Genomic DNA, 27,584 nt, shown 5'->3' on the forward strand with positions numbered 1-27,584 from the left:
TCCCCATGCTGTACATTACATCCCAATGACTTATTTGTCTTGTATCTTATACCCTTATTCCTTAATTTCTCAATTACAGTTGACATTTGATATTATTTTATATTAATTTCAGGTGTACAGCATAGTGGTTAGACATTTATATAATTTAAGAAGCGATCCCCCCAATTAGTCTTGTACTCACCTGGCACTATACATAGTTATTACTATATTATTGACTATATTCCCTATGCTTTACTTTATAACCCTGTGACTATTTTGTAACTACTAATTTCTATGTCTTAATGCCTTCATCTTTTTCACCCTGCCCTCCAACTCCCTCCCATCTATCACCCCAAAAAATCTAGCACCCATCTGACACCATACCTAGTTATTACAATATTATTGACTCTATTCCTTACATTATACCCTACATCCCCATGACTACTGTGTAACCAATTCGTACTTCTTAATCCCTTCCCTTTTTTCACCCATTCCCAACTTCCCACCCATCCGGCAACCATCAAAATGCTCTCTGTATCTGAGTTCGTTTGTTTATTTTGTTCTTTAGATTCCACTTACAAGTGAAATCACATTTCATCTGTCTTTCACTGTCTGATATACTCCACTCAGCACAACACCCTCCAGCTCCATCCATGCTGCCTCAGATGGCAAGAACCCATTCCCTTCCCTAGCCAAGCAATATTCCATTGCATGTATGTACCACCTCCTCTTTATCCATTCATCCATTGGACACCCAGGCTGCCTCCACATCTTGGCCATTGTAAACAATGTTGTAATGAACATATGTATGCTCAAGACCCTTTGAAGTAGTGTTTTGGGTTTCTTCGGATAATTACCTAGAGGTGGGATTATTGGGTTCCTCTTTGTCACTTGTTATATAGCCTTTGTTTTAAAGACTATTTTGTCTGGTACAAGTATTGCTACCACAGCTTTTTTTTTTTTTCCGTTTCCTGTTTCATGAAATATCTTTTTCCCATCCCTTTACTTTCAGTCTGTGTGTGTCTTTTGATCTGAAGTGAGTCTCTTGTAGGCAGCATATGTAAGGGTCTTGTTTTCTTATCCATTCAGCCACCCTATCTTTTGATTGGAGCATTTAATCCTTTTATACTTGAAGTAATTGTCGACAGGTATGTAATTATTGCAATTTTATTATTCATATTTTTTATCTTTTTGTGTGTGTGTTAAAGAAGTTCCTTTAACTTTCCTTGTAATACTGGTTTGGTGGTGAGCAACTCCTCTAGCTTTTCTTTTCTGGGAAGCTCTTTACCTGCACTTCAATTCTAAATGATAGCTTTGCTGGGTAGCGTAATCTTGGTTGTAGGCCCTTGCTTTTCGTCACTTTGAATATTTCCTGCCAATCCCTTCTGGCCTGCAAAGTTTCTGTTGCGAAATCAACTGATAGTCTTATGGGAGCCCCCTTGTAGGTAACTAATTGCTTTTCTCTTGCTGCCTCTCTGCCTTTAACATTTGGCATTTTCCTTATGATGTATCTTGTGTGCGCCTCTTTGGATGCATCTTGTTTGGGATTCTCTGCACTACCCTGGCTTGTGTATCTATTTCCTTCACCAGGTTAAGGAAGTTTTTGGTCATTATTTCTCCAAATAGGTTTTCAATTCCTTGCAGTCTCTGTTCTCCTTCTGGTACCCCTATGATGCAAATGTTGGTATACTTGATGTTGTCCGAGAGGCCCCTTAAACTCTCATTTTTTTGCATTCTTTTTTCTTTTTGCTGTTCTGATTGGGTGTTTCCTGCTACCTATACCTTATCTTCTAAATAGCAAATTCGATCCTCTGCTTCATCTAATCTACTGGTGATTCCCTCTAAGTATTCTTCATTTCAGTTACTGTAATTTCTAAATAGTTCTTTTTTGTTTTCTGTATCCATTTTTATGTTTTCTATCTCTTTGCTGAAATTTTCCTTGATATAATTGAGCATCCTTATAACCAGTGTTCGGAACTCCGTGTCTGGTAGATTGCTTGTCTCCATTTTGTTTAGTTCTTTTTGTGGAGCTTTGTTCTTTTGTTTGGAAAATGTTTGCTTCCCCATTTTGGTTGCCTCCCTGTGTTTGTTTCTATGTGTTTGCTTCACTGCAATGCTTCCTGGTCTTAGTAGAAAGGCCTTATGTAGTAGGTGTCCTGTGGGGCCCAGTGGCACAGTCTCCCTGGTGACCTGAGCTGGGTGCTCCAGGTGTGTCCCTTATATGGATTGTATGTGCCCTACTGTCATAGTTGAACTTTGGTTACTGTTTGCACGTAAGTGGGAGGGACTGAACGTCAGGCTGATTTATTGTGAGAACTGGCTGTGACTATAGTGGAAGAACTGTTGTGCAGGGGCTGACCCTACAGAACAGGATTCACTTTAGCAGGGCTCTGGTGCCTGCCCATTCTGCCCTTTGGCTGTGTGATCCTTGGAGGTGGCCAGGTGATGCTTCAACCCAGTCCAAAGCTGGCCACTGGGGCTGCCAGCCCTGGGGCCTCCTGGGCGGGGACCCACTGAAGGCCAAGTCAGCTGCAGCCTGTGCATTGCTTAGGGTTACCTGGCATAAGCCACAAAGCAATCCAGAGACGGTTGCCCCCTGCGCTGTGCTTGGAGGTGTCTTGAGAGGCCTAGCCATGAACCAAAGCCGGCTGTTGCTAGTGCTGGTCTTAGGGTTGCTCAGCCAGAGGTACAGGACATGCCAAAACCAGGTGTTGCTTATTTGGGTTTTGTGAACCTTTGCAAGATTTTAGGAAAGTCCAAGGCATAAGCCAAGGCAGCCCACTTATACGGAAAAGCCACCAGAAGCGGCTTGGGAATGCCCAAAAGTTGGGAAGGTGATAGTCTCAGGAAATCACTAGGGTAGGTCAGACGAAAGGTGATAGTTTGATGGAGATTCAGATATGGCATCTGCCTGAATCTACACGCAGGGATGGGGAGTGCTCAACAAAGAAAAACAATGGCTTCTGCCAGCTCATCCATCTGGGAGAAAGCTGCCCCTGTAGCCTTCACCCTGAAGCTAGACAATTCAGTTCCTCCCCATATGTCCCTGGCACCTTTCAAGCTGCTGCCCCAGTGCTGGAGCTCAGAGTGAGTGTAAGTGAGTAAGTCCATGTGTGGGCCGTTTAAGAGGAGCCCCTGGGCCTGCAGCCACCCTCTGTCCCACTCTGCCACAATCTCTGCTGGATTTCACAGCCAGAAGTTATGGGGTCTTCTCTCCCTGGCACTGAAACCCTGAGCTAGGGAGGGCCTTGAACCCCTCGTTCCTGGGGGGTGGAGGGTGGGGACAGGGAACCTTCACAGCCGAGATAGCCCTCCTGATTTTTAATGTTCACAGGCAGGCGTCAGACCAGCCTGTTCCATGTATCTGCCCCTGTCGAGGTAGCTTCTTCTGTATGTCCGTAGTTGTACGGCTTTGGTTCAGCTAGACTTCAGGAGATTCTCAAAACTGTTGTTCTGTGGTTTAGTTGTAATTGATGTGGTCCTGAGAGGAGGTGAGCACAGCGTTTACATATTCCATGATCTTGACTGGAAAACTGTTGTAGAATTTTTATGCCTTCATTTCTTGTGTTTAAATACCTGATCCTCTGGTATTTATTCTGATATAAGGTATGAGGTTTCATCCTAACTGCTGGGATGGCTACTAGTTGTGTGATTTAAATTCTACCTCTATCATATAATACATTCGTTATCTATGGGGTGTAATCTTGTGCACAGATTCGATTATTCATATGACAACAAACTGTTTTAATTACTGCAACTTAGGTTTTAAAAACTAGTAGGACTAGTACCCATCCTCAACTATTCTTTTCAGATTTTTAATACTATTTCTACTTGCATTTTTTTCATAGAACCTTTATTACCCTTATAGATTACCTAACATTTACTATTTTTTGCAAAAACATGGTAAGGCTTTCTATTAGGTTGGTGCAAAAGTAACTGCAGTTTTTGCAATTATTTTTAATCTTTTAAACCGCGATTACTTTTGCACCAACCTAATATTTGCTCAAGTTGTTTGTTTAAATTTCTACATAGCATTTAAAAGGATTCTTCATATACAGAAGAAATCAGAAGTTCCCATACCACACATACCCACCTTCAGCACTTGTGCCATGAATACTGCTTCCCATGTGGTACGTTCCTCTACTTAAGCACTAGATCCAAACCCCTCACCAACTCAAAAGATTTTTTCTATTTTTTATTGTGAGGCCTAATTATGTTCAATTCTGTGATTATTCCAATGAGTTGGTCCTCTCTGTTTCAGAATAAAAAATTCAACTTACCATTTTATATCAACTTGAAGAACCACTAACTATAAGATGAAGTACTATTTTATTTATCACCAAAAGGAGAAAAACACTGCTAAATAAACTATGACTCTAAACAACAAAACTTATAAACATGTTTTATACCATCGCGGAGACTATTTCAGAACCATCAGCTTTCCACTGCAAGGTATCTGAAGAATGGTTTGAATGACTGCAAACATTTCTAGTTTCTTGCCTACTAATATTATTTCATTTATTATTCAAAGACTCTGTGAACTATGAGGCCTCAGAGATCACGTATATTCCATGATTTTACAGGTGGGAATAATGAAGCCCAAAGAGGTTGACCTGCCTTAAAATGCAGCAAGAGGCCAAGCAGAAGTCTATTCTAGATCTCACAGTTCCCAAACCAGTAGTTCTCCTGTTTCTTAAGGCATAAGGAGCAGTGATAATCACAGTACAAAATGTTACTTCAGAAGAGATTTGATCAAAGATTTAGCTTGGAGAAAATTGTCCCAGGTATTAATTTATATTTATTTTCTGAAGATGAACAACTTGTAAACTTTGTAAGTCTGCTCCAAAACATACTAGTAACATTTATTAAAATGTTGCTTCTAAATATCTTATGAGCAAAACTTTAATAGATGAATGATACAATAATTTTGCAAAGGTTCATGGATAAAAAAATCATAGATAATAGTTTGAATAGCCAGTGAATAAAATCATCTTTGGGGAATAAAAGGAAACCATTAGAGAAAGTTAAATTGGCCCTTGATTTGCGAATTATTATTTTTCAAAAAGGGAGCCATATACTCCAGTGCTCAGGAGATCAAACAAAGGTGTAGACTTAATTCATCTCTTTAAGGGAAATGATGGAAAAGTAAGGTGATACTAGAGCCATTTTCAGAAAGGAAGCACTGGGTGTACTCCCCTAGAATCAAAACATAAGTAGCAATGCATTTATATTATTTTATATTATTATTTCATTACACCGATTCATTTGATCCTTATGATAAATCTGAGTTCTCAGAGCAAGTGATAGTATTCTCTGTATAAAACAAGATATCATGTTAAATCATCTGCCTAGAGCGATACCATTCCTGACAGATGACAGATCTAAGACTTGAACCCAGATGTACTAGTTTTACAACATATATATCTCTAGCTATTACCCTGTTTCCCCGAAAATAACCTAGCTGGACCATCGGCTTTAACGTGTCTTTTGGAGCAAAAATTCATCAAGACCTGGTCTTATATTGTATAAGACCAGATCTTATAAATAAAATCGGGTCTTATATTAATTTTTGCTCCAAAAGACGCATGAGAGCTGATGGTCCGGCTAGGTCTTATTTTCGAGGAAACACAGTACCTCAACCCTGGGTACATACTGGAACTCAAAATATGAAGCTACTTGCTAACATCTCTGGAAAATTTACTACTACAACCTTTAGAAGTGATAAAGAATATGGTGCTTTAACTTTATAAACTATAAAATTGTTAACTCCAGGACCAGTTTCTATTTCTTACCTTCACATCAAAAGAAGGCTTGAAGAGTTTGTCCTTGGACAGAAATTTTGACGGTGTATCCAGGTGTAATGAGGGCTCTTTCTGGACTGGCTGTCCTACTGCTGGGGAGACTGAGAGCTGCCCAGTATGCTGTGAAATCACCGCGTGGAAAGCTTTACTCTGAAAGCGGTTCATATCTAAAGGTGTAACAGCTGTTTTCCTGTGAGTTTCCAGGCGGGTGGCAGGATGACCTGGGGTATCTGGATTTGGACTCACCCCATTTGTTATTAGTTTAGTTTCCAACCTTTCCTCTAGAGATTAAAAAAGAAACAAATGTGAACCACTAATGTCTTTTGTCTCTAAAGAGGCACATAAGTGAGGTTTTTATCTTACTAGTTTTCATGTGAATTCTCAAGTACACTTTAAGCCACAAAGTTATATACTTACTTTCCAAGAAACAAACCAGATGTTAAGAGGGGCTACTGTGTCCTCCCACCCCAGCCTCCTGCCTTTTTTCAATATTTAACAAAAACACTTATTAGATGGCTGCTCCATGCCAGACCCAGTGCTAGACAATGGAAATACAAAATACATGCATATTTCTTGCCCTTCCAGAACTTACAGTTGAGTAGAGAGACATGAAAGTAGCCTACAAAGTTTAGAATTATAACACTGGGATAGAGCTCCAGAAGGGATAACACAGGGTGTGATGGCAAGACTAAGGCCATTGGTGAGTCAAGGAAGGTTTCCCAGGGAAAATGACATCCAACTGAGAACTGAAAGGAGGAACAGGCATGCAGGAGACGGGCTAGAGAAAACACACAAAAGTCGAAAGATGAGTGGAACAGAGAACACTAACTACATGGTTTGTCAGTGGGAGCCATAGAAGGAACAGTAAGAGGGACCCAAGCTCACATCTTTAGACTTCAAACACTGAGACCCTGGAATGCTCCTATATTGTTTTGTATCCTCTAGCTTTCAGGTAGCGCCTACAGTTGATAGTACAGATACAAATTAAACATCAGTGCTATGAACACATTCATTTTGCCACCCAATAAGGAATGCCCAATGGTGGCTCACCGTACCCAACACAAAAGGTAGAAATCAGTGAACTTTCCTAAAAACAAGCTTTGGCACACATGATAAACTAAGACCATCAAATTATAAAAACATACATATAAAAGAACATAATAAAAGTATTAACCTTCTTTAGGTGAATTTTCAATCAGAAACTGGCTTTCATTTGCTCTCTTTCCCATTCTAGCAGTCTCCAACAGCCAAGCTATAGTGACTGCCGGTAAATTCCACTTCTTGGCAGCTTCATATTTAGAACCACCTGGTTCTTTCAATACAAGGTGTGTACTGGCAAACATGCCTTTCTTTGCATTGGATTTGCGAACAAAGAATTCTTGAACGCTGAAAGTTATATTTAAAGAAAAACAAATGGTGATAAACACAACTGGCCGGCAAACTAATAAAGTTTCTAATACAACAGTGCTGTCAGAGTTCTAAGTATAAAAAAATAGTCACTAATTAAAAGTTGGTTCTATGTCTTAAAATAAGTTAATCCCTTTACAAACGCTTACTCTAGGATAAAAATGTATTGCTATAATAAACTTTATAAAAACATACGCAAATTAATTCAACTAGACTTTCAAGAAATAACCAGAAAAATTTCCTCCTTAATTAGTCATCATCGACCCACCTTGACTTTTCCTCCCAAAAGGAGGAGGCATGAACAACTAGGGGAGTAAAGAAAGTATACGAATAACACATTATATCTTTTTAGCCCACTACAACTGCTCAAAGCATTTTCACATATAATCTCATTTGATCCTCTCAATATCTGTGAAATACCAACATTTTACAAAACATTGTAAAGATACAACCTAGGAAAAGATATAATTAAGTGACTCAAGGTCACAGAATATTAAACACAGAATGTAGGGACAGAAACAAACACTTGAGGTATACACCAGAATTCAGTTATTTTTATGACTTCTGTTTAATATTCAAATTCCCCACTTTTAAGATTTCTTTAATATTCTACGTTTCTCGCAGTATTTTCATGGTTTTTTTTTGTGTATGTGTGTTTTTCCCACATTTAACCCACTGATCCATTTGTTATTTATTTTGGTATGAGATGTTACATCAATTTTATTGAGTCCTATTACTGAAAAGAACATCTTTTCTTTAATAACTGGAAATAACATTTATCATATACTAAATTCCTGTTTGTACTTGGGTCTATTTCTAGATTTTCTGTTCATTCACTGAACTTCCGGCCACTTTCAGCCATACTATTATTTATTTAGTGAGGTTTTACAAAATATATTAAATAACTATGTATTGTATTTCACAATTTTCATCATTTTCCTGCTTGCTAACCTTTTCTGATGAATTTAGGAATCAGCTTGACTGCTGCCCTCCCTAAAAAATTTTTGTTGTTTTTATTGGGATCATGTTAAACTTATACATTAACACGGGGGGTAACAAAAACATCTTTATAATATTTAATCTTTCCTTCCAAGAACATGTACATCTTTCTTACTGCTCAAGACTTATTTCGTTCCCCTCAGCAACATTTTACAAGTATCTGTAGTTCTTTCAAGTTTCACGTCACATTTACTTTTAGGTATTTTATGTCACTGCAGATCAAGTAAGAGGCCTTTGTTTTCATTAGCTCTTCTAACTGGTTGTATATATGAAGGTCACTGATTTCTGCTTATTAGTTTTCTACACAGCCACTTTACTGAATTTTTCTGAGTACTGCTTTAGTTGTACCCCATAGTTTGTTGTCATGTTATTGTTCTTTTCTGCAATTTCACTTTTTCAAAAAACTTTTTATTGTTGAGTATAATTCAAATACAGAACATAGCAAACAAGAAAACATATAATTTAATGAATTATTAGAAGGCAAAAACCCTTATATCCACCACCCGTGTCAGAAAACAAAATCTTGCCAGCCACTCCAGAACTTCTCCAGCATGCCCCTTCTCACAATCCCCTTCCCTTTCTTAATAGCAGCCACTATTTGGATATTTATGGTCATCACTTCCTTACCTTGCTTTACTTTTACCACATAATACATCCTTAAACACGTTTAGTTTAATGTCTTTTAGCTTATAGGGTCAAACTTCTTTCCCCACCCCCTTACTACATATTTGTTGAAGATACTGGATCATTTATAACATAGAGTTATCTCAGAGTCTGGATTTTGCTGATTGTATGACTGTGGTGTAACTTAACATGTTACCCTCCTGTCTGTATTTCCCATAAACCAATAGTTGAACCCAGAGGCTTCATCAGTTGAGGATTCCTTATTAGGGGATGGTGTTTTCTTCATCAGTAGGCAGATAATGTCTGGTTTTCTCCTTATTGTGTGAGTAACTACTGACTTTCAATGCCTGGATTCTTTCATTCATTAGGAGTTACAATCCTATCATTCTTTCATTTATTTTTTGGAATATCTCTAGAAGGGGAAACTTTGCTTTATCCATGATTATGGTACAGATACAGACTGCATAGGAAAGGCAGGATAAATGATCCTTTCCCTTTATTTACTAGCTCTCAAAATAATGGGTTGGTTTTCTACCATCTTGTAAATGTGACCAATTAGCTTAGTTTGTTTGGTATCATTAGGAAGTCACGATTTACACATTATTTGATATGTTTCGATCCACTGCCATTATTATCTTGTGATAATGATACTATTATAATAATTACAGTGATACTTAAATTTGCCTCTCTTGCCTGTGGAGTTCCTTTGGACACAACCCTCACTAGTAGTCTTTGATAATGTACTTGCTATCTGGTCTGAGGACATATTCCAGACTCACTGGTACCTTTTCTGCCCCAGATCTATAGGTAATTAATGATTTAATTTCTTTTAGTGGGAAATGGTATTTTAAGGTCACAATCTGGCCATGGGGTTCCTTGTTCCTCATGGGTTGGTAATGATATCTAGGCTTATAAATGGTTTCAAATTCCCAAGAGCTATTAAAAACAGTTCCAAAATGTCCAGTTGATAAGGTGTTTTCATTTCCTTTTTCTACTACTCAATTCCAGTTTTTCTGCATGATTAGAGAATATGGTATGTATTTTCCTACTTCAGGGATTTCCTGAGGTTTTCTGTGTGGTCAATCTCTTTACAGGCAACATCTCTGAGTGTTCCACAGGCACTCGAAAAGGTATGGTCACTGTTTCCGGGTAGATAGCTAACTACACTATTTACATCTATCCCTCTTGTTTCCTTTTTGACCTGTCAAGAAGTGAAAGATGGAAATTAAAAGTCTCCTACAAGTAATGTACTTCTCTTTATACTTCCATCTCCAGTTTGTTTTTGTTTTATGAGTGATAACCATGCTCTAAATAAAGTGTGAACAGTGCTCCTTATTTACAGTGCTTTTTCTTGATGCCTTTGACTCGAATCCAAACTTGTTTAGTATTAAAATTGCAACTCCTCCTTTCTTCTGTATGCATTTACTTGACATATCTTTGCCAATCTTTTCCCCTAAATGTTCTAAATCACTTTGTTTTAGGTGCGTCTCTTGTTTAAAAGAATTTTAAGTGCTGCTTCATAATCTAATTTCTCTTTTAATGTAAAAGTTTAATTCACTTACATGTACTGATGTAACAGTTTTCCACTTCCTAATGTTCACTTAGGATTAATTTTGATTTTGGAAGTAACTTTTAAATTCATTTTATTTCTCCGAAAGTATTCATTACTCCCGTTTAACGCTTGCATTTCTGGCTGAAAACCAGAGGAACAATGAAATGTATATTGAAAAAGAATAAATCAACCATATGGCACATGGAAGGGAATGATGCTTAGGTGAGCAATATTCAATAATGGCCCATGTAGCAGCTTTAAATATTCCCTCTCCTGGTAGGCAAGCATTAATGCCTACAGTGTTTACATTTGCCAGACATCCACCTAGTAGCACTTTCCCCTCTCCCACTTTGAGCCATCACGTAGATATGCTACACATTACCCATAAATAATATAAAGACACACGGCCAAATTCTAACTTAAATGCTCTCCAATACGTCAAAACAAAAGTATACCAAGATAGCAGGCATGCTAAAAATACTACATACCTTGCTCCAAGGTGTTTTGCTAAGAATGCCAATGAATCTTTTTCTGCTCCCACACACTGACTGAATGAAATAACACAGTCCACTAAAGGAGTCATTCCTGCCATTACTGGGACTGGTGTGAAGAGAGGATTTGACTTTGGATCAATTAAAGTCTGATAGTCCAAACAAGTTACCTTTGAAAAACAAGAGAAACAATAATATCAACCTGAAATAAGCAATTAGTGGTTAACACTGGTTCAGTTACAGTAACAGTAATTTTAGTTTAGATGAAAAATTTTACTTTAATATAAACTTGTGTATGCTCATTCTCAATACATTTCAAATTATAATAAAGAAATATATATATATATCAATTAACTATGTTAAACATTAAATTCTAAAATATTAAGGACATGAAAATCAGTCAGACTGTCACTGAAATCACTGAATATTGCTTCAAATTTAATGTCTTCCAATGTATTAGTTTATAATTTTTTCCTCTTAATTCTTGGAAAGTTACAAAAACAAAATCAATGGCGAATCAACCAGCGATAAGCCAACAAGATGGAATAATACAAAAGTGCATGTCATGCTTTGGGAAGACTGAAATCATATGAGATGACTTGGAGTAACTTCCCAAGAAGGAATGTTGCTGCTTCGGCCCCTGGGAAACAATAACCTCTACCAGGATTAGGACGAAGAAGCTTGGACATTTTCATATTTTAGAATTTCCTTTGCTAAAAGCAAAATCCAGACACTGCTCATACCCAAACCCCAATTTACCTAAATCGAACTGCGTAAGAAAGAATCATGAACACTACTGGCATCCAGATATCCTTCAATACTGTTTATCAACTGCTACAGTATTTTCTTACCAGCCACGCATTTGTAACAACTTCTCCCACAGTTGCTTCTACTTCACACCCCAGCAGAGGAACCACAGCATAATCAGCAACAATTCTGCTCTGAAGGGACACAATTTTTCCACCACTTTCTCTTATGATACTGGCAATGTTAGATTCATTTTCATTACTAAAACCCAACACAAGGAAACTCTTCTGGCTAAATAAACCTTCTTCAGTAATTGTAGAAGCATCAGGGAGGCAATGACTGACAGAAGATGGGTTTTCTTCTTGCAGAGAAATATGAGTAGAATCATTCAAGGCCCCAACTTCAGACTTCGCAGCTTCCACTGGAAAGAAAAAGAAATGTTTTCTAACACATAATTTCTCTTTTAGTTAGTTTATTTCTGAGCAAGGATGTTAAGGTAACATAGAGCCTGAGAATTGTGACCACACTCATAATAGTAACACTTTAATAAGTACACAGTGAATAAAGGATACCAACCCACCCAGTCTTCTGAGTGTTACCAGTATTGCCATCTTTATTAGGAAGCACAATGGCAATCACGTTACTGTTCTAAGTCTTCCTAGTGGACTAGAAACTCTCCTTAGTTGAAAATGATGAAGTTCCAATGATTCCACGTGCCTCTTAGTTCCAAAACGGGTTTAGATAATTCACAATTGTGAAAATATCATTACGGAAAAAACAGAAGTAAAGCCCTATATATGGAACTAACCGTGTGGATGCAGTAAGAGAATTATGGTTGTTTCTCTTTCAAAAATTCCTAAAATGTTTCATACTGAAGTTGGAGCTAGTTTCTATATAAATTTCTTAAGAAAACTGATCAGGGACCCAAGCAATGGTCTCAACTACTTCATTTTAAGATAAAGCTGGCTGATAGATGGGTACTAGAAGGAAAAACATAGCTTATATAAAAACATATCAATTACTAAAATACACAGTCCTTAATATGCAATAAACATTGTCAAATCAATGCTAAAAGTTTAAGAGATAAAAACTTAGTGTGTTTTTGAAAACTCTAGTGGTGCTGTGTTGGAAGGTCACACTTTATGGTAGGAATCAGCAAACTACAGCCTAGGGGCCAAACTGGACCCACAGCCTGTGGATTAAAAATCATTTTTACATTAAAAAAAATGATTGTAAACAGAACAAAACAAAATAGAATATGTGACAGAGACAGAATGTGGTTGGCAAAGCTGAAAATATTCATAGTCTGGCCTTTTCCAAAAAGTTTGCAAAGCCCTGCTTTATGGGATGCCAACAAGCCTGGAAGGTATTCGAGGATTCTTCCTTTATTCATTTATACAGGCATTGGACATAAGTGCTTTCGGTGCATGTATTTAATGCTCATGATACTGTGAGGTTGATATTACTGGTACGTCTATCCCTTTCCTCAAGAGAAAGCTCAGGTTTAAAGAGCTTATGTAACTTGCCTAAGGTCAGTTATTAAGTGGCAGAAATGAGGTATAAACAAAAGTCTGTCTGATTCCAGGGTCCATGACACTGTTATAGTGGCATCTTATTTCTGTCCTCATCACATTTTCACTTTCTATCTTCGTAACATTTTCACTTTTAAACGAACTACTGCCATCTATATATGTGTACAAATACACACACACTCATACACACAACTTATTCCTACTTAATACAAGTACTTAAATTGTTCTTATTGATACTCTGAAGAAGCACAATTTTGTCTAGAGCATTTACTGATCAGTAAGGTCCAGAGACTCTTTGACCCTCAGTTTCGTAAGATAATAGTATATTTATAATTTATGGGGATATATGAGGATGAGTAAGCTTAGATGAACATAAAGGTGACATGATACTATAAAACATTCTACAAAGTAGTTTTCTAATAGCTATTCTTAACATAAAATGTAAAAACAATTGTTTTTGCAATAATAATTATTTCGTAAGTACACCTAAGAGAAAAAAAACATTTGATGTCTATATATTGCTGGTGAGATGGGAAGAAGAAACACAGTGGAATTTTAGACTACTAATATAAAACAAACAGGAAATATTTAGTTCTTATAAACTGTAAGTAAAACCTTGAAGTTATTAAGAGACTCAGAATAAATAAACATTTCTTATCTATTATTGAAAAAGCTTTCTTGAATAAAAAGTAATTTTGCTTTCTGAATTAACTGTAAAATACTGATTACATTCTTTTTAAGGTGCTTAAGGGTTCAGTTTATTGTCACCAAATCATTTCAAAGTCAGTAAACCACTAGCTGCCTTAGAAAGGAAGATCTGAGAAACTAATTCCTGCCTCCACTAAGTACGAGGTGTGATCAAACAATACAGTAAATGTTTAAATAAAAAGAAATTTACAGTAAAAGATGCAATGCCATTAATTCCCCTCAAAATACTCCCCCTCGCTTCAAACACTTATGCCATTGTTCTTGCCACTTTCTGAAGCAGTTCTGGAAGTCCTCTTTCGTGAGTGTCTTTAGTTGCGCTGTCATGGCTGCCTCAATGTCCTGAATTGTTTTGACTTTGAAGAAGAGCCAGAAGTCGCACGGTGCCAAATCCGGTGAATAAGGTGAATGAGGACACACCGTAATGTTTTTATTTGACAGAAATTGCCGTACCAGAAGCGATGTGTAACTCGGAGCACTGTCATGATGGAGAATGATTTACAGGACACTTTAAAACACCTTCTCTCAACCGTAGCTCACACCTGACTGACTGCACCAAACAGCTGAAACTTGTCACACACTGTTAGCCAAGTTTGATGTACCACTTCCCAGATTGAAGATCCCTGCCTTTCTATTGGTTGGTACTCAGCAGCAGCATTCACTGTATTTTTTGATCACAACAGAAAGGCTCGTCACACATCACTTCTGGTACGACAATTTCTGTCACACAAACATTATGCTGTGTCCTCATCCACCTTATTCACCAGATCTGGCACCATGTGACTTCTGGCTCTTCCTCAAAGTCAAAACGATTCAGGACATCGAGGCAGCCATGACAGCGCAACTAAAAACATTCATGAAAAAGAACTTCCAGAACTACTTCAGAAAGTGGCAAGAACGATGGGATAAGTGTGTTCGAAACTAGGGGGATTAACGGCAGTGTGTCTTTTACTGTAATTTTTTAAATTTAAACATTCACCATACTTTCTGACCACACCTCGTATTATTTATAGAATATACACAGGTTGTAAACCATAAAAAATGGGGAGGGATTCACAGGAAGCTTTTGGCATGAACTATTGTGTTTTTTAAAGCTAGACAACAGTATAGTTACTGATTACATTATTGTTTATATCTTTTTTGATGTATTAAATATTTTGTAAGTTGTTTTTTTAAAGAAGATATGCTGCTCACAACTCTACACTGGCAATTTCCCTTCCCACACTGAGAAGCCAACCTACTGAGGTAGCAGTCCACAGTGCAGCACTGTTTGCATTAAAGATCACAATAATCCACTGAGAGACATCTGTTACAAGGTTAAAATAAAAGCTCCTGTTGTTACAAACTCACACAAACTAAGTGATGCCACTATATAAAATAGATCAAAATTGTGAGTTCAAGAGAAGAGGGATCAGAACCCCTTAGCTTCACCTGCTTAGAAAAAGTAACAAACAAAACTTTAAGGGAAGGAAAAGGTTAAACTTAAAATCTAGAAAATCAAGCAGAAATCACGTATGTATTCTGCCACTAAAATAGTTCTTAATGACTATAAATACTAATCAATTATTTCTTACCTATTGTGGGGTTATTATTTACATATTGAGAGAGTAGATCTTCATCAGCTTGCTCATGCTTCTCATTAGGAGCAAAGTCTTTTTTAGAGAAGCTGCTGTTCTTTTTTAAAAGGGCTGTTTTACTTTCAGGTTGATGTGAAACTGGAATTTCCACTGGCTGGTAATTAGCATGGATATATGGCTCTTCGGGAAGCAAATAACCTTTACTAAAACACTCTAGCAACCATTTTGCTCCCACTACATGAGGCCTACAAAAATAGTATATAGATATATATTAGTTTAAACTATAAAGACCATCATTCCATATGCTATGCAGTTTTCAAAATTGCATGGACATGCAATTTTAAGAAAAATCATTACAGAGGAGACATTGCTTTGAATGAAAAATGGACAAAACCTGTGTGCTGATTTATCCCAAAACTGCTTCAATTCGTCATCATAATCTCCCACAATAACATGAGTTACATCTTCATTGAGCTGATTAAAACGAATTCCACCTCCACTGTTAACAAGCCTTCTCAGTTTATCTAGTTTTCTGCCACTGAAACCACAAAGGTATATCTGCAAAGAAAGAAAATATTTACTTTACATTAATGCATGTAAGATGGCTTACTTCTCTCAATAGAAACACATTTATTAAAAACATGTATCAAAATCCATTGAGTATAAGACAACCCTTGTGTACATTTTAAGATATATTAAGGAGTATGTTCTAAAACTTGATTTTTTTTTTAACAATTCTGAAATTTTGTTTATCACTTCTTCATAATCCCATAGCATTGTAATCCTTCACAGTAGACACTTGATAAGTATTTTGAGGCTTTAAATAAAAGCCAGAATTCAATTCTCTTCTGAATATTAGTGCATTGCAATTTCTAAAATACAGGTAGCTTCTTAACTTGTCAAGATCTTACTACTTGTAAATTTTAAAATAATTATAGAAACAAACTGGAGTTAAATGTCTGAATTTAGAAAACCTAGGTTTAAATTTTGGTTCATCTGCCAATGATGACTACGGCAAGTTACTTAGGCTCTTTAAACCAATTTCTTTACCTATAAATTGAGATACCTTTTCATAGAGTTAATTAAATAAGAAAAGTCAAAGAGATGAGTACAATGCTTTGTGGATAATACTTATGCAATTAATTTATTTTTATATATTTAAGCCAATGTGTTCAGTATAAAAATCCTTTTCTATTCTACATGTCTTTAAAAAATTTCTTAAGAATCACAAATCTATTCCTAACTGCATTTATAGCCCAAACTAACCTCCATTACTAGAACATATTTTAACAAAAATTAGAAATCATACACTTCCTGTAAGTAAAGAATAATTAAGTCACATCCAGAATTAATATAGTCTAGGGTAAAAGATTATACAAGACACTTTCTGTTCGGCCAGTAAGTTGATAAGTTTTAAAAGTATAGAAGGGTAAGGTACTTTGCCCAATTTTCTTTCTTAACAATAAAATGGGGTCAAATCTATGCTACTCTTTGAGAAGTAATGCACAGCCTATTCATTCAACAAGAAGGAATCTATTGAGTATTCAGCTCTAGATATATAGTATATGATGTTTTCTTCAAGGCACTTATAAGCTATTCATACACTAGAATAAATTGCCCAAGGGATATTAAACAAAGCAGTGAGTCTAATGGTTAGAAATACAGGCTTTGGAGTAGATAGCTGACTACTTAAGGTCTGTGACTGAACAAAAATTTTAAGGTTCTTAAGTCTCAGCCTCAGGATAACATCCATTTCTGAGTTATCTGTGGGAATTAAATGAGATTATATACAATATATTAATATATATGAAATGATTAGCAGTGTCTAGCATATTATGAACAATAATATATGATAGCTACAAATAAAAATCCATTAAGTGGTTCAAACACTAAGTGATCTCAAAACACAGCAGACGGAAGAAAGTTTAATGTTGTTAGGAGGGTTCAGAAGAGTTAAAAACTGGTATGAACTTTGATGGACGACAGATGAAGGTACATCCCAGGCAGAGGGGCCCTGACAGCTAAAGCATAAACAAGGTCTAGTAAGTGCATCTGATTAGCTAGTGTGGAGGGTTTATGTAGATAAGGAGCAAGCCCACTCTGAAGAGTCTTTAAAGTCAGACCAGGAACTACTAATGTATATTGTCACTATTGCAATAATTACATGATAAAGACATACCCGACAACCATCTAATAAATCTTCAGGTGCTTGAAATTCACTGACATCCAGATTTTCTAGATTTTCAAGTGTAGGTCCCACTTTGCTGTTAAGAACTGAATTACATATTGATTCACTTATGCAACTTGCATTTATGTTGGAAATATGGCTGACATCTGAAAGAGTACGACCTAGGTATTAAACAAAGACATATAAGTTTGTGAAGATAAAATAACTGATTAATATTTTCCTATAAGTTAACTTTTCTTATACACACAGGGCTATGAACAATTTTCAAAGTAAGATTCAAGATTACTGAAATCTTGGTGACAAAGTATAAGAAGAAAAAATGAAACTAAGGTTCATATCTTATTTAAATGAAAATATATTTAATATATTTTCTTAATAGTGGCTTCCTTCCAATAAAAATCTGAAGTTGCTTGCTTTAAGGTCCAGGAAGCTTACATTTGAAAAAAAAATTATAAATATTTGTTAAATTGTCAACATGACATCTACAAAATAGAAAGTTTTAAATTTTGTATGAATACAGATGATGTCTAACACTTGCAGCAAACTAATAAAGAAAATGTACTAATAATATTTGCACATCAGTCAAGTTTTAAAAAGTTTTTACGTCTTTATCTGTTAGTATTCTTAATTTCTTTAATCATCTTCTGCTTTACATCAGGGTTTGAAAGTATGCATTATAAAAAGAAATATCAGGAGTTCTGGACTAAGTTTTCATACAATTGGTTATTTTATTATACAATTATGCCCGGAAGCATAGCAAGAACAGATGGAATTCCCTACTATATCCCACTAATCCTATTAACCAATCAATTCTTACACAGAAAATTGATTATTTACTTTAATCCCAATGAGACTGACCATCAATTGTGTGACTCTGACCAGTAGGAGTTGAAGTATCAGGCACAGTCTTTGTTTCTGGTTTAGGCTCTGTCTTGTATATGGATTCATCCTGACAAAAACCCTTCTCAACACTGTCAAAAAACCATTGTGGGGTCACACAGTGTATATTCCATCGTTTGGCACATTCATATTTCTGACCTATCAAGTTTATTAAGAAGAGAGAGATACAAACCATTAAACTCTGTCTTGGCAGAAACCTTCAAATTATGATAGGTTATGGAAAAAACCCACCTGAGACAAAATTAAAGTTACCAGTAATTATGCTTACCTTTTTTTTTTTTTCTGTTTTTGCTTGTTTGTTTTTATTTGTTTTCCAGGAGGGCGCAGCTCAGTGTCCCTCAGATCCCCACAGATGTGGGGATCGAACCAGCAACCTTGGTGTTATTAGCAGCCCCCTCTAACCAACTGAGCTAACTGGCTAACTCTTACTTTTAAATAGTACACTAGGTAGTATATTAAAAAGCAATAATTTATAATTGGGTTATTACCCAATTACATTTTCTATGCTATGTGAGGGGGTTTCTCTCTTACAAAATTATATAGAGACAGAGGCAACTGTGGGGTAACTGAAATATTAGACTTGGTTCAAGTATAGCCTCCATTACTGAATTTCTTTACATCAGTTAAATCAGATAAATTTCTTTATCTGTAACATGGAATAACTCACAGAATTACATGGTTTTAATAAGACTGCATAAAACAACTGTGAAAATTATAAATGTTCACAATATAAAAAATACCACCTTTCAATAGACTACTCCTGTGTCAACTGGATTCTACTTGAAGTCCAGGATAGATATGCAAATAGACAAATAAATTATATTAAAACATATATTCTTTTACTGCCTTAAAAATATTTTAACACAATATATTTTGAAATAGTATCATAGAGAAACATATAATAAACAGTAACAAGTTTTTTTTTTTACATTCTTGAGCTCGAAGAGATAAATTGCCCTCAGATTCAGAAAAATCAATAGCAGTTATCAACTCTACTCAATAGCAGTTATCAACTCTACTCACAATCATATTATCATAATTGGTCATACCCAAAATTCTGACTTAAGGACAATTACCAATTAACAGTATTTTTTTCTAATTTTCTTATCTTGATAGCTGAGTACACAGTATAGATATGACGTAATAAAAACACCAACAAAATTCTTTTCTCATCAATTTGTATATATTTCAAGGGTACTAGTAAAAAAATATTCTCCAGAATAGATATGAAGGTTATAGAACACCAACATTAATAAGCAGTTTTAAGGAGTTCTTACTAGTAATATATTTTTCTTCTTTTAATTGCCTCATGTTCTGCAAAGTGTATCTTCAAGTTAAAACTTGCAGTTCATTCAGTAAAGCTAATGCATGAAATTAAAAACTATACCAAGCTTTTAAAATGCGTCACTAGAAAGAAATATAATTTCACGACATTTTTCACTTTCTTGTTATTCATTCAAATTTCTTATCTCTTTAAGAATTTGGTAACTGAGTAGAGGACTTTTTTTTTTTGCAAAAAAAATCAAAAGATCTGCTACACTTAAGTAAAACACTGAAAACGAATTTTTAAAATATATTTATTCAATGACCTGGATAAACACTAGCCATGCAATTTTCCCAGACTGAACCAAACAATCTTTGTACGATTTTAGGACAAAGAGTATCATACTAGATTAATGACACATCAGAAGCAAAAGCTATTCTGTAAAGATCGTAACATGTTAAACACGAGAGAAAATTTTGCATTTGTCCATTTGGGAAGTACAGTTTTACCTTTTGGTTCTTGCACAATGAGGTGTGTACATTCATTCATTTTCAATTGTCCCATGTATTCACCTCCATGCTTCACTGTGAGCTGCTGAACTGTCTTCCTGTCTAAGCCACACAAGCCAGTCACACAGATTACGCAACCAAGAAAAATAGGACACTTGAAATCTTCCATGTTTACATCGGTATATCTAGCTATTTTTCTGGGGAAAACAAATGATAAAAAGGAAAAGAAAACATATTAAATATACCAGAGTTTAAAAACATCACTAATGCTTCTCTCATTTTTTAGGATTTTCATTGTTTTTAAGAAAAGGGGAACTGACAGACACACAGAATTACACTAATTGCTGATCTAGCTCAGTACCATGTCTCTAGTAAAAAGTAATGTTTCAGATAGTCTCTCAAAACTGTTTTAGGGGAAAATATTTCATTTATTTTAAGTCCATGCTGGTCAAAGTAGTGTATTTTCCAAAATTTTAAGTCTCACTCTCCACTTAAAAACTCAAAGGTTCTTTGGTTGCCTACTAGCAAAATGGACTTTTTAATCCTTCTGTTATCCTATATAAACAAGCAATGATTTGGGGCAGAATACCAACAATAAAATCATCATTCGGTAGCCATGCTATGCAGATGTGCTGATGACAGGGGCTGGCAGTGAGGGTGTCAATGAGGAGACATGTTTAGGATGTGCTGGATGGCGTTGAAGTAAGACTGGAAAAATGCCTATTTAATTCAAACAGTGGTACCTGGACTTAGGGTTGTTAATCAAATTTTAGGGGAAACTCAACTCTGTGCCTTGAAATAGGCTCTAAGCTCCACAAGAGAAGAGATGCCGTGCTGTTTGGCTCACTACGTATACCTACTACCTAGCTCAGGCCAGACATATAAAATGGGCTCGATTAACGTTTATTGAATGATCACATTCTAGTTAATAGTTTACATGTTTATATTCAGTCTTACATATACCCACTTTGGGAGGGACTACTACTTGTCAAAATGGCTAATTTTTTCTCCATCTTAACATATGGAGAACAGTACTGAAGGGTAAACCAACATGAGAATTACAGCTGCCAAATTCATTTTTCTCAACCATTTTACAAACATTCACTGCTGAAAACAATTTTATTATCGAAGCATTAACCTTGTAGCTAACGCTAAACCCATAGCCCATTGCACCTATCAACTTCTACCCTGATAATAACAGCTTCTAGATTCTGCTTTTTTGTTTCAATGGAGTGAAAAGCAATGATCCCATTTTTGTCCCTGAATAACAGATCCCAAGAGGATACCACAGACACCCACATGAAAACCCACAATGAGCCAAAATGACTGACTGTATCGTTTTTCAAATCTAGACAGTATCTAAATGTCTTTCTTACCTCTCTTGTGACTTCTGCCAAAGTGTTTTTACCCAAGAAGGAAGCAAAATAGGTTTGTTTAGGTTTGCGGCAACTAAATACTTTTTGCTGCCAACTTCTCCGGCAATAAGATGAGTTACTGATATATTAAGGTCTCTGTACACGCGTCCACCCATCATTTGCACACACTTATGAACTTCTTCCTATAGCTCCCAAAGAAAATACATTATTAATAATAATGTAAGCAATCTTTCTTCTATTTTTATACACTATCCCATAAATATCTTTTGTTGTTATCCTGAATACACAAAGGTTTCTCACCATTATAAAGTTAAATAATTAACCAAATTACTTTTTGCAAGTAAGATAAATATGAATTATAAATAAATTTTAAAATAATTACCTTTACACAGTATTCTCCCATGTTTCTCTTTAAATGCCATGAAGTTATAAACTATCTTGCCTCTGTATACGAGTATTTTTTAAATATGTAAATTACATGTATAACACAGAACTATATATTATATATCTGTTAGAATCCTTTTTTAATATATTAACTGTCTATGGTGGAAACTAAGTGATTCAAACACAAACTCACTGACTATATGAAGAAAAAGTGAGTTTCCTTTTAAATCAAAACAAAAACTTCAATTAGCCAGTTTTCAATAAAACAGATTCCATTATATTCAATTTATTAAAAAATAAAAAAGATACACACTGTTGTATATTGACTTTGTATACTGTATATTTGTAAAGTATATTCTACACAGTGAAAAATTAAGTGTGGAAATACAGATAATCACGATATTCCTCAGCACTTCAACACCCAACACCTACCCTTTTGTCTTTTTCCAGGCTTGTACAAGATACAGTTATATCAGACATAACCATATTATAAACTGGATGTTCAGCTCTTGGGACACATCTCTGGTGTTGCATGCAAAATATAACTACTTGAGGACCAACAATTCTGCAGCCAAGCTATAAAAAAAGAAAAAGTTCAGTAAGTAGGAAAAGACCTCCAGTCTTATAAAATTACATTTTGTAATATTTACCAATTCTTTATAGAAGTTGATGACCACTGTAGAAAAATCACCAAATTGTTACAAGGAAAAAATAGACACACTAACACATTAGATACACAAACACAAATAAATCAAAACAATGCAGGCTATCAAAATAAACTCTAAGAGCTACACTCACTCAAAATTACCATCAAAATTTTAATCTTTGAAACAATCTTAATAATGGGGCATGAGTAATACTCTTATGCTAAAATAATTAGGAAATATCCACATATATTTTTCAAATGACACACCCAGCCAATGAAGTAGACTGAAAATGTAAGCCTAAACTCCTCTCTAAAATACCTCTTATGTCACATAAAAAAACATATAATCCTAGGCAGTTTCTACATTTGTGTTTTAAATACTTTGCAACTCAGTCTTTCCAAGGAAGAGCCACAAAGACTTCGCCTATGATATTGCAGGTTACTCAAAAAATCACCTTTCATTTTCATTGATAATTGAGTTAAGAAAAGCGAAGTCTTGCTCAACACCAGCACATTCAACATTCAAGCCAGACTAAAAACCCTACAGTTGTCAAAGTCACCATGGCATGACTGACTTAAATATCTACAAGGTAAATGATTATTGCTATCTTCTTGGTCAGCCATAAGAAAACTGAGTTTTGATGCTATCGATTCTATCTGACAAGCAGTAATATTTCCAAAAGGAGAGTAAGACCAACAATGCTTTTGGCAAAAGTGGGCACACCTTCCATAAATTGTACAGATACTTCATCTACCTACTCTTCTATGTTTCCTTCTTCAAACAAGAATCAATTCTTTGTAATCCGGATGGAATTACAGCCAGCTTATTTTCATTTCAGTGCTTCTCTTCTCCAGATACCAAAAAAAAGTAATGAGTCAGTAGACTCTAAAATCAACAAAAAAGAAATAGAATGGCTCACTGGTATGTATACAATATTCATCTCCAAATGCTTCCTTTTAGCATCTAATTTTTCAGACCCTACACAAGGCACAGGCGTTAAAATTCTGTGTCCACAATAGGATTTATAGATGATGTAATACAGAATTGTACACCTGAAATCTATGTAATTTTACTAACAATTGTCACCCCAATAAATAAAAAAATAAATAAATTCTGTGTCCAAGAGCACGTAGGAAAGACAGTAAGTAACCAAACACTATGCTGAGGTCTTTTCCTACTTTTTATTATTTCTCCCTGAAATATCTCGCAATCTCTCTGAGTTTAAGTACAGAACTCCATCACTAAAATGCTTCATTACTATGGGGTTCACTTATACTAAGTTAAATCCCCTGAAACATAGAAACTACATAAAACAAAAGTCTATTATAACATAATTAGCCTTTAAAAATATTCTGGTCTCCCAAAACCAAAGGATTCCTCTGTATTCATAATTTGCATACTTCATGATCAGTAAAGAACTTACATCCACCGAAGCAACAACAAACCAAAAAACAGACTACTGAAGGAACGTACTAAAAGTTAGCAAACCTTTTTGAGGTGATCAAAGACAGCACCCCTAAAAGGGTCGCAGATATAAAGTGATCTATCATTCTCCTTTATCTTCAATGCTTCTTCTTCTGTAATAATCTGAAGATATTCTTCTGATTGGAACTCTTTTATTGACTGAAAGAAAAAATTGAAGTAAGATTACACCTAAAATTAGTCACCTGTATTTAAGTCCTATGAAGTCTATCTTCAATATCTATCTCAAATCCAGCCTTTTTTTCTATTGGAAATACCATCACCTCTCACTTAGACCTTCTCTCTCCTCTGCCCTAAATCTGTTCTCCACACCTAACAATCTTTTTAACAAAATAAATCAGGTCATGCCACCCTCTGCTCAAAACCTCCAATGGCTTCCCAGCACACTCAGAATAAAATCCACATTTCTTATGATGGCCTACAAGACCAGAGAGTCTGGCCCCTCTGCCTGTTTCCTCACCTTTACCTTTTACTTCTCTCTCCTCTTGCTTATCTCTAGCTACTCCTACTTTCTTGTTAGGACTGGAACAAGCAAAGCATGACATCATTTAGAGGCTTTGCTCTTGTTCCCACTGCCTGGAATACTCTTCTCCCAGGTCCTCACCTGACTTGATCCCTCATTTCAATCAGACCTGTTCAAATGTGACCTCCTCAGAGATGCCTTTTCTGATCATACTTTCTAAAATACCCTTTCCCTATTCCTCCAGTCTATGTCATGAAGAAAAATAATATGGGTATTATGTACATATATGTAGATTTGTCTCAATCCCTTACAAGAAAGTTTCATGATCTTGTTTGCCACCACATCCTGGCACCCAGTAAGCACTCAAATATTTTCTGAACAAAATGTGATGTCCTTATGTTAGACACTTAGAATGATCCTTTTAAAACAATTAAATCAGATTACATTACTCTTCTGATTCAAACCCCACAGTGAATCTCTACCTCACTGAAACTAAAAGCCAAAGTCCTTAGGATGGCCCACAAGGCCCAACATGACCCTATAGTCTTACGCTCTGCAGCATCCCTTAATCGTCCCCCATCCCTTGCTCACTACACTACGGTCACACTAATGTTGGACAGACACTCTAAGCACTTTCCCAGGGGCCTCTGTCTGTTTGCTGAAATCTTCCTCAGATATCCAAAGAGCTAACTATCTCACCTCCTTCAAGTATACTCAAGTATCCATAAAACCTATCCTGATCACACGCTATTTAAAATTATAACCTTTCCTTCTCTTCCTCCCCAACAAACATCCTCCAAACCCCTTAACCTGTTTTTGTTCTTTTCTGTTCCCAAAGCACTTCTTAGTACACTGGAATACTATATAGTTTACTCATTTATCATGTCTGATTGTCTATTTCCTCCTGCTAGAATAGAATGTAAACTCTGAGAAAGTCGGGATCTTTGCCTGCTCTGATCATTGACGTATCCCACGTACTACAACCGTGCTTATCAGACCATGGACACTCAATAATTCTTTGCTGAATGAGTGAACTTTAAAGAAAAACCTGCTACAACAGAGCATCTTAAGCTTTCATGTACACAGGGATCACTCTGAGGAGCTTGTTAAAATGCAGATTCTCATTGGTAAGCATGAGTTGGGGCTCAAGGCTCTGCGTTCATAACAAACTCTCAAGCCATGCTGCTGCTGCTGGGAGCTGTAAGCAGCAAGTCTGCACCTTACCCCTAAGCCTCCCGTATTACACTGTACATATGAAACATACTTTTAACAATTAACCCCCCCAAAAATGAAGTATAACCAGTACATGGCTGACTGAAAATTTTTCAACACACAAAGGTCTGCTCTGGTTAGTAGACAAAAGAAAGCAACTTAACTTCCAAAAACAGCAGGTCTGCCACTTTCAATAGAAATGTCACAATAGATTTGATATATAATGACATATCTATATTAATGTAGAGTAAAACTACATATTATGAAAATAATTATTACCAAGGCATAAAAGCTCAATATATCAAAATCACTAAAATCAAGAAAATGAATTCACAGGATTAAACAAGATGTTTTCAACTGTTCTTACCTCAAGAGCTTTGAGAAAACATTCGGAATTGTCTGAAGACTTTAAAAACTTCACAAAAAACGGTTCTTTGTCATTTTTGGACATTTTAAAACTGTCAAAATAAAGGAACCATTAACAAGAACAGAAACACATTACGTATGAAGTTAAATGCTTAAAGTACCTATTTTTCTGTGCAGACAAGGATGCCTAAGGATAGACATTTTGGCCTCGTCCATGAATTCAACCATCTCCTTTGTAAGAAACGCTGGAATGTGGGCAAAGTCAGGGAGAAATATGACAACACCAATCCTTGCAAACCAGAGAACGAAATTAATGCCCCTAAACTGAATACATTTGAGGACCCTTGCTATGGGGGTGGGGGGTTGTCTAAGTCCCCCCAGCCAATGAACATTGAATTGCACTTGTCTTAAGGATAATCAGAATGAATTTGTCCCTGCGGGTACCCATAGCCCGCGAGGTTTGTTCACCCCTCATTAAACGAACTTTAAATATAAACACATATGGCAGGTAGCAAGGTCATGCCCCCAACAGGCAGGGCGCTCTTGCTCCCTAGCTCCTGGGAAAGGCCTGGCTCCTGGCCCAGTCGCCCCCACGTCCTCCTTGGAGTTTAAGTCCCACCCGCCGGTTACAAGGGCAGGAAACGAGGGCCCCGAAGGCCAGAGGAAGCGTCGCGACCCCCAGCTGGGGTGGGAAAGAAGCAAGGTCCTCTGTCCGCGCCTCACTCACCTCGGTGGAGCGTGGGGGTTTGGGGACGGTGAGTGGGGGGCCGCGCGGCTGGCAGGACAGCGGCGGGGGTCGGGCGCCAGCCCGGCGCACACCCGCCGAACCCGCGGCACCCCCGGCCCGAAACACGCAAAACCCGGAAATTGCGAGGCCTGGAACCGACTTTCGCGCCAACCGCGCGGACGAACTCGCCTCTTCTGGCGGAAGTGACGTTGTGCGCAGCTGCGGCAGGAAGGTGGAATCGTCGAAAGCGGTGGTGGGTGGCAGAGCCGCGCTTCGCTCGGTGGGCTGTGGGGTTTGCGGTAAGCTGGGGCCGGGTGACCTGGGCTCGGGGCTTTGAGGGGCGGGCCTGGGCGACCCTGGGAGTTGGCCGAGCGCCCTCGGCGCAGGGGCTGGGGCCGCAGGCCAGGAGTACCTCAGAGCAGGTCCTAACATTTGGAAAAATAAAGTTGGGGCAAAGAGTTTTCTCAAGAAATATTTTATACCTGCTGTAGGCCAGGCAGTGAGAGAGAAACCGTTTATTATCATCCAAGACAATCCTGTGAGGCAAGTAGTAGTATCTCCATTGTAGGCACGGAGAAGCTGAGGCTTAGAGACATTCAGGGATGTGTCCAAGGTCAGACTGTAAGTGATGGAATTAAGATGTTAGACAAGT

The 27,584-nt window shown here is 36.7% G+C and overlaps 2 protein-coding genes across 4 annotated transcripts in view; one reads left to right on the top strand and one right to left on the bottom strand.

Annotated features, from left to right (window-relative positions):
* Positions 1-27,128, bottom strand: part of TOPBP1 (DNA topoisomerase II binding protein 1) — a 50,183-nt gene extending 23,055 nt beyond the window's left edge. The window contains exons 1-15 of one of the 3 annotated variants that reach the window (XM_074312855.2): positions 26,933-27,128; positions 26,207-26,297; positions 24,171-24,305; positions 23,441-23,567; positions 22,468-22,611; positions 21,652-21,833; positions 20,276-20,472; positions 18,461-18,640; positions 17,594-17,763; positions 15,809-15,972; positions 15,412-15,659; positions 11,705-12,021; positions 10,851-11,023; positions 6,955-7,166; positions 5,772-6,061 (exon numbers count right to left, since the gene is read on the bottom strand). In XM_074312855.2, coding sequence (XP_074168956.2) covers positions 5,772-6,061; positions 6,955-7,166; positions 10,851-11,023; positions 11,705-12,021; positions 15,412-15,659; positions 15,809-15,972; positions 17,594-17,763; positions 18,461-18,640; positions 20,276-20,472; positions 21,652-21,833; positions 22,468-22,569 — 2,235 coding nt within the window. In that variant the 5' untranslated portion in view covers positions 22,570-22,611; positions 23,441-23,567; positions 24,171-24,305; positions 26,207-26,297; positions 26,933-27,128. Of the gene's footprint in view, positions 1-5,771; positions 6,062-6,954; positions 7,167-10,850; positions 11,024-11,704; positions 12,022-15,411; positions 15,660-15,808; positions 15,973-17,593; positions 17,764-18,460; positions 18,641-20,275; positions 20,473-21,651; positions 21,840-22,467; positions 22,612-23,440; positions 23,568-24,170; positions 24,306-26,206; positions 26,298-26,932 lie in introns of all 3 variants that reach the window. The other 2 variants (XM_019725913.3, XM_074312856.2) reach the window with 2 other exon arrangements.
* Positions 27,129-27,158: 30 nt separating this feature from the next.
* Positions 27,159-27,584, top strand: part of LOC109444539 (inhibitor of carbonic anhydrase-like) — a 55,218-nt gene continuing 54,792 nt past the window's right edge. Inside the window, exon 1 of the mRNA XM_074312858.2 lies at positions 27,159-27,231. The gene's annotated coding sequence lies outside the window, so the exon portion shown is untranslated. The remainder of the gene's footprint in view (positions 27,232-27,584) is intronic.

The sequence above is a fragment of the Rhinolophus sinicus genome, chromosome 5 (genome assembly GCF_057876585.1).
Source record: "Rhinolophus sinicus isolate RSI-liver-muscle chromosome 5, RSI-T2T, whole genome shotgun sequence".
Classification (NCBI taxonomy): domain Eukaryota; kingdom Metazoa; phylum Chordata; class Mammalia; order Chiroptera; family Rhinolophidae; genus Rhinolophus; species Rhinolophus sinicus.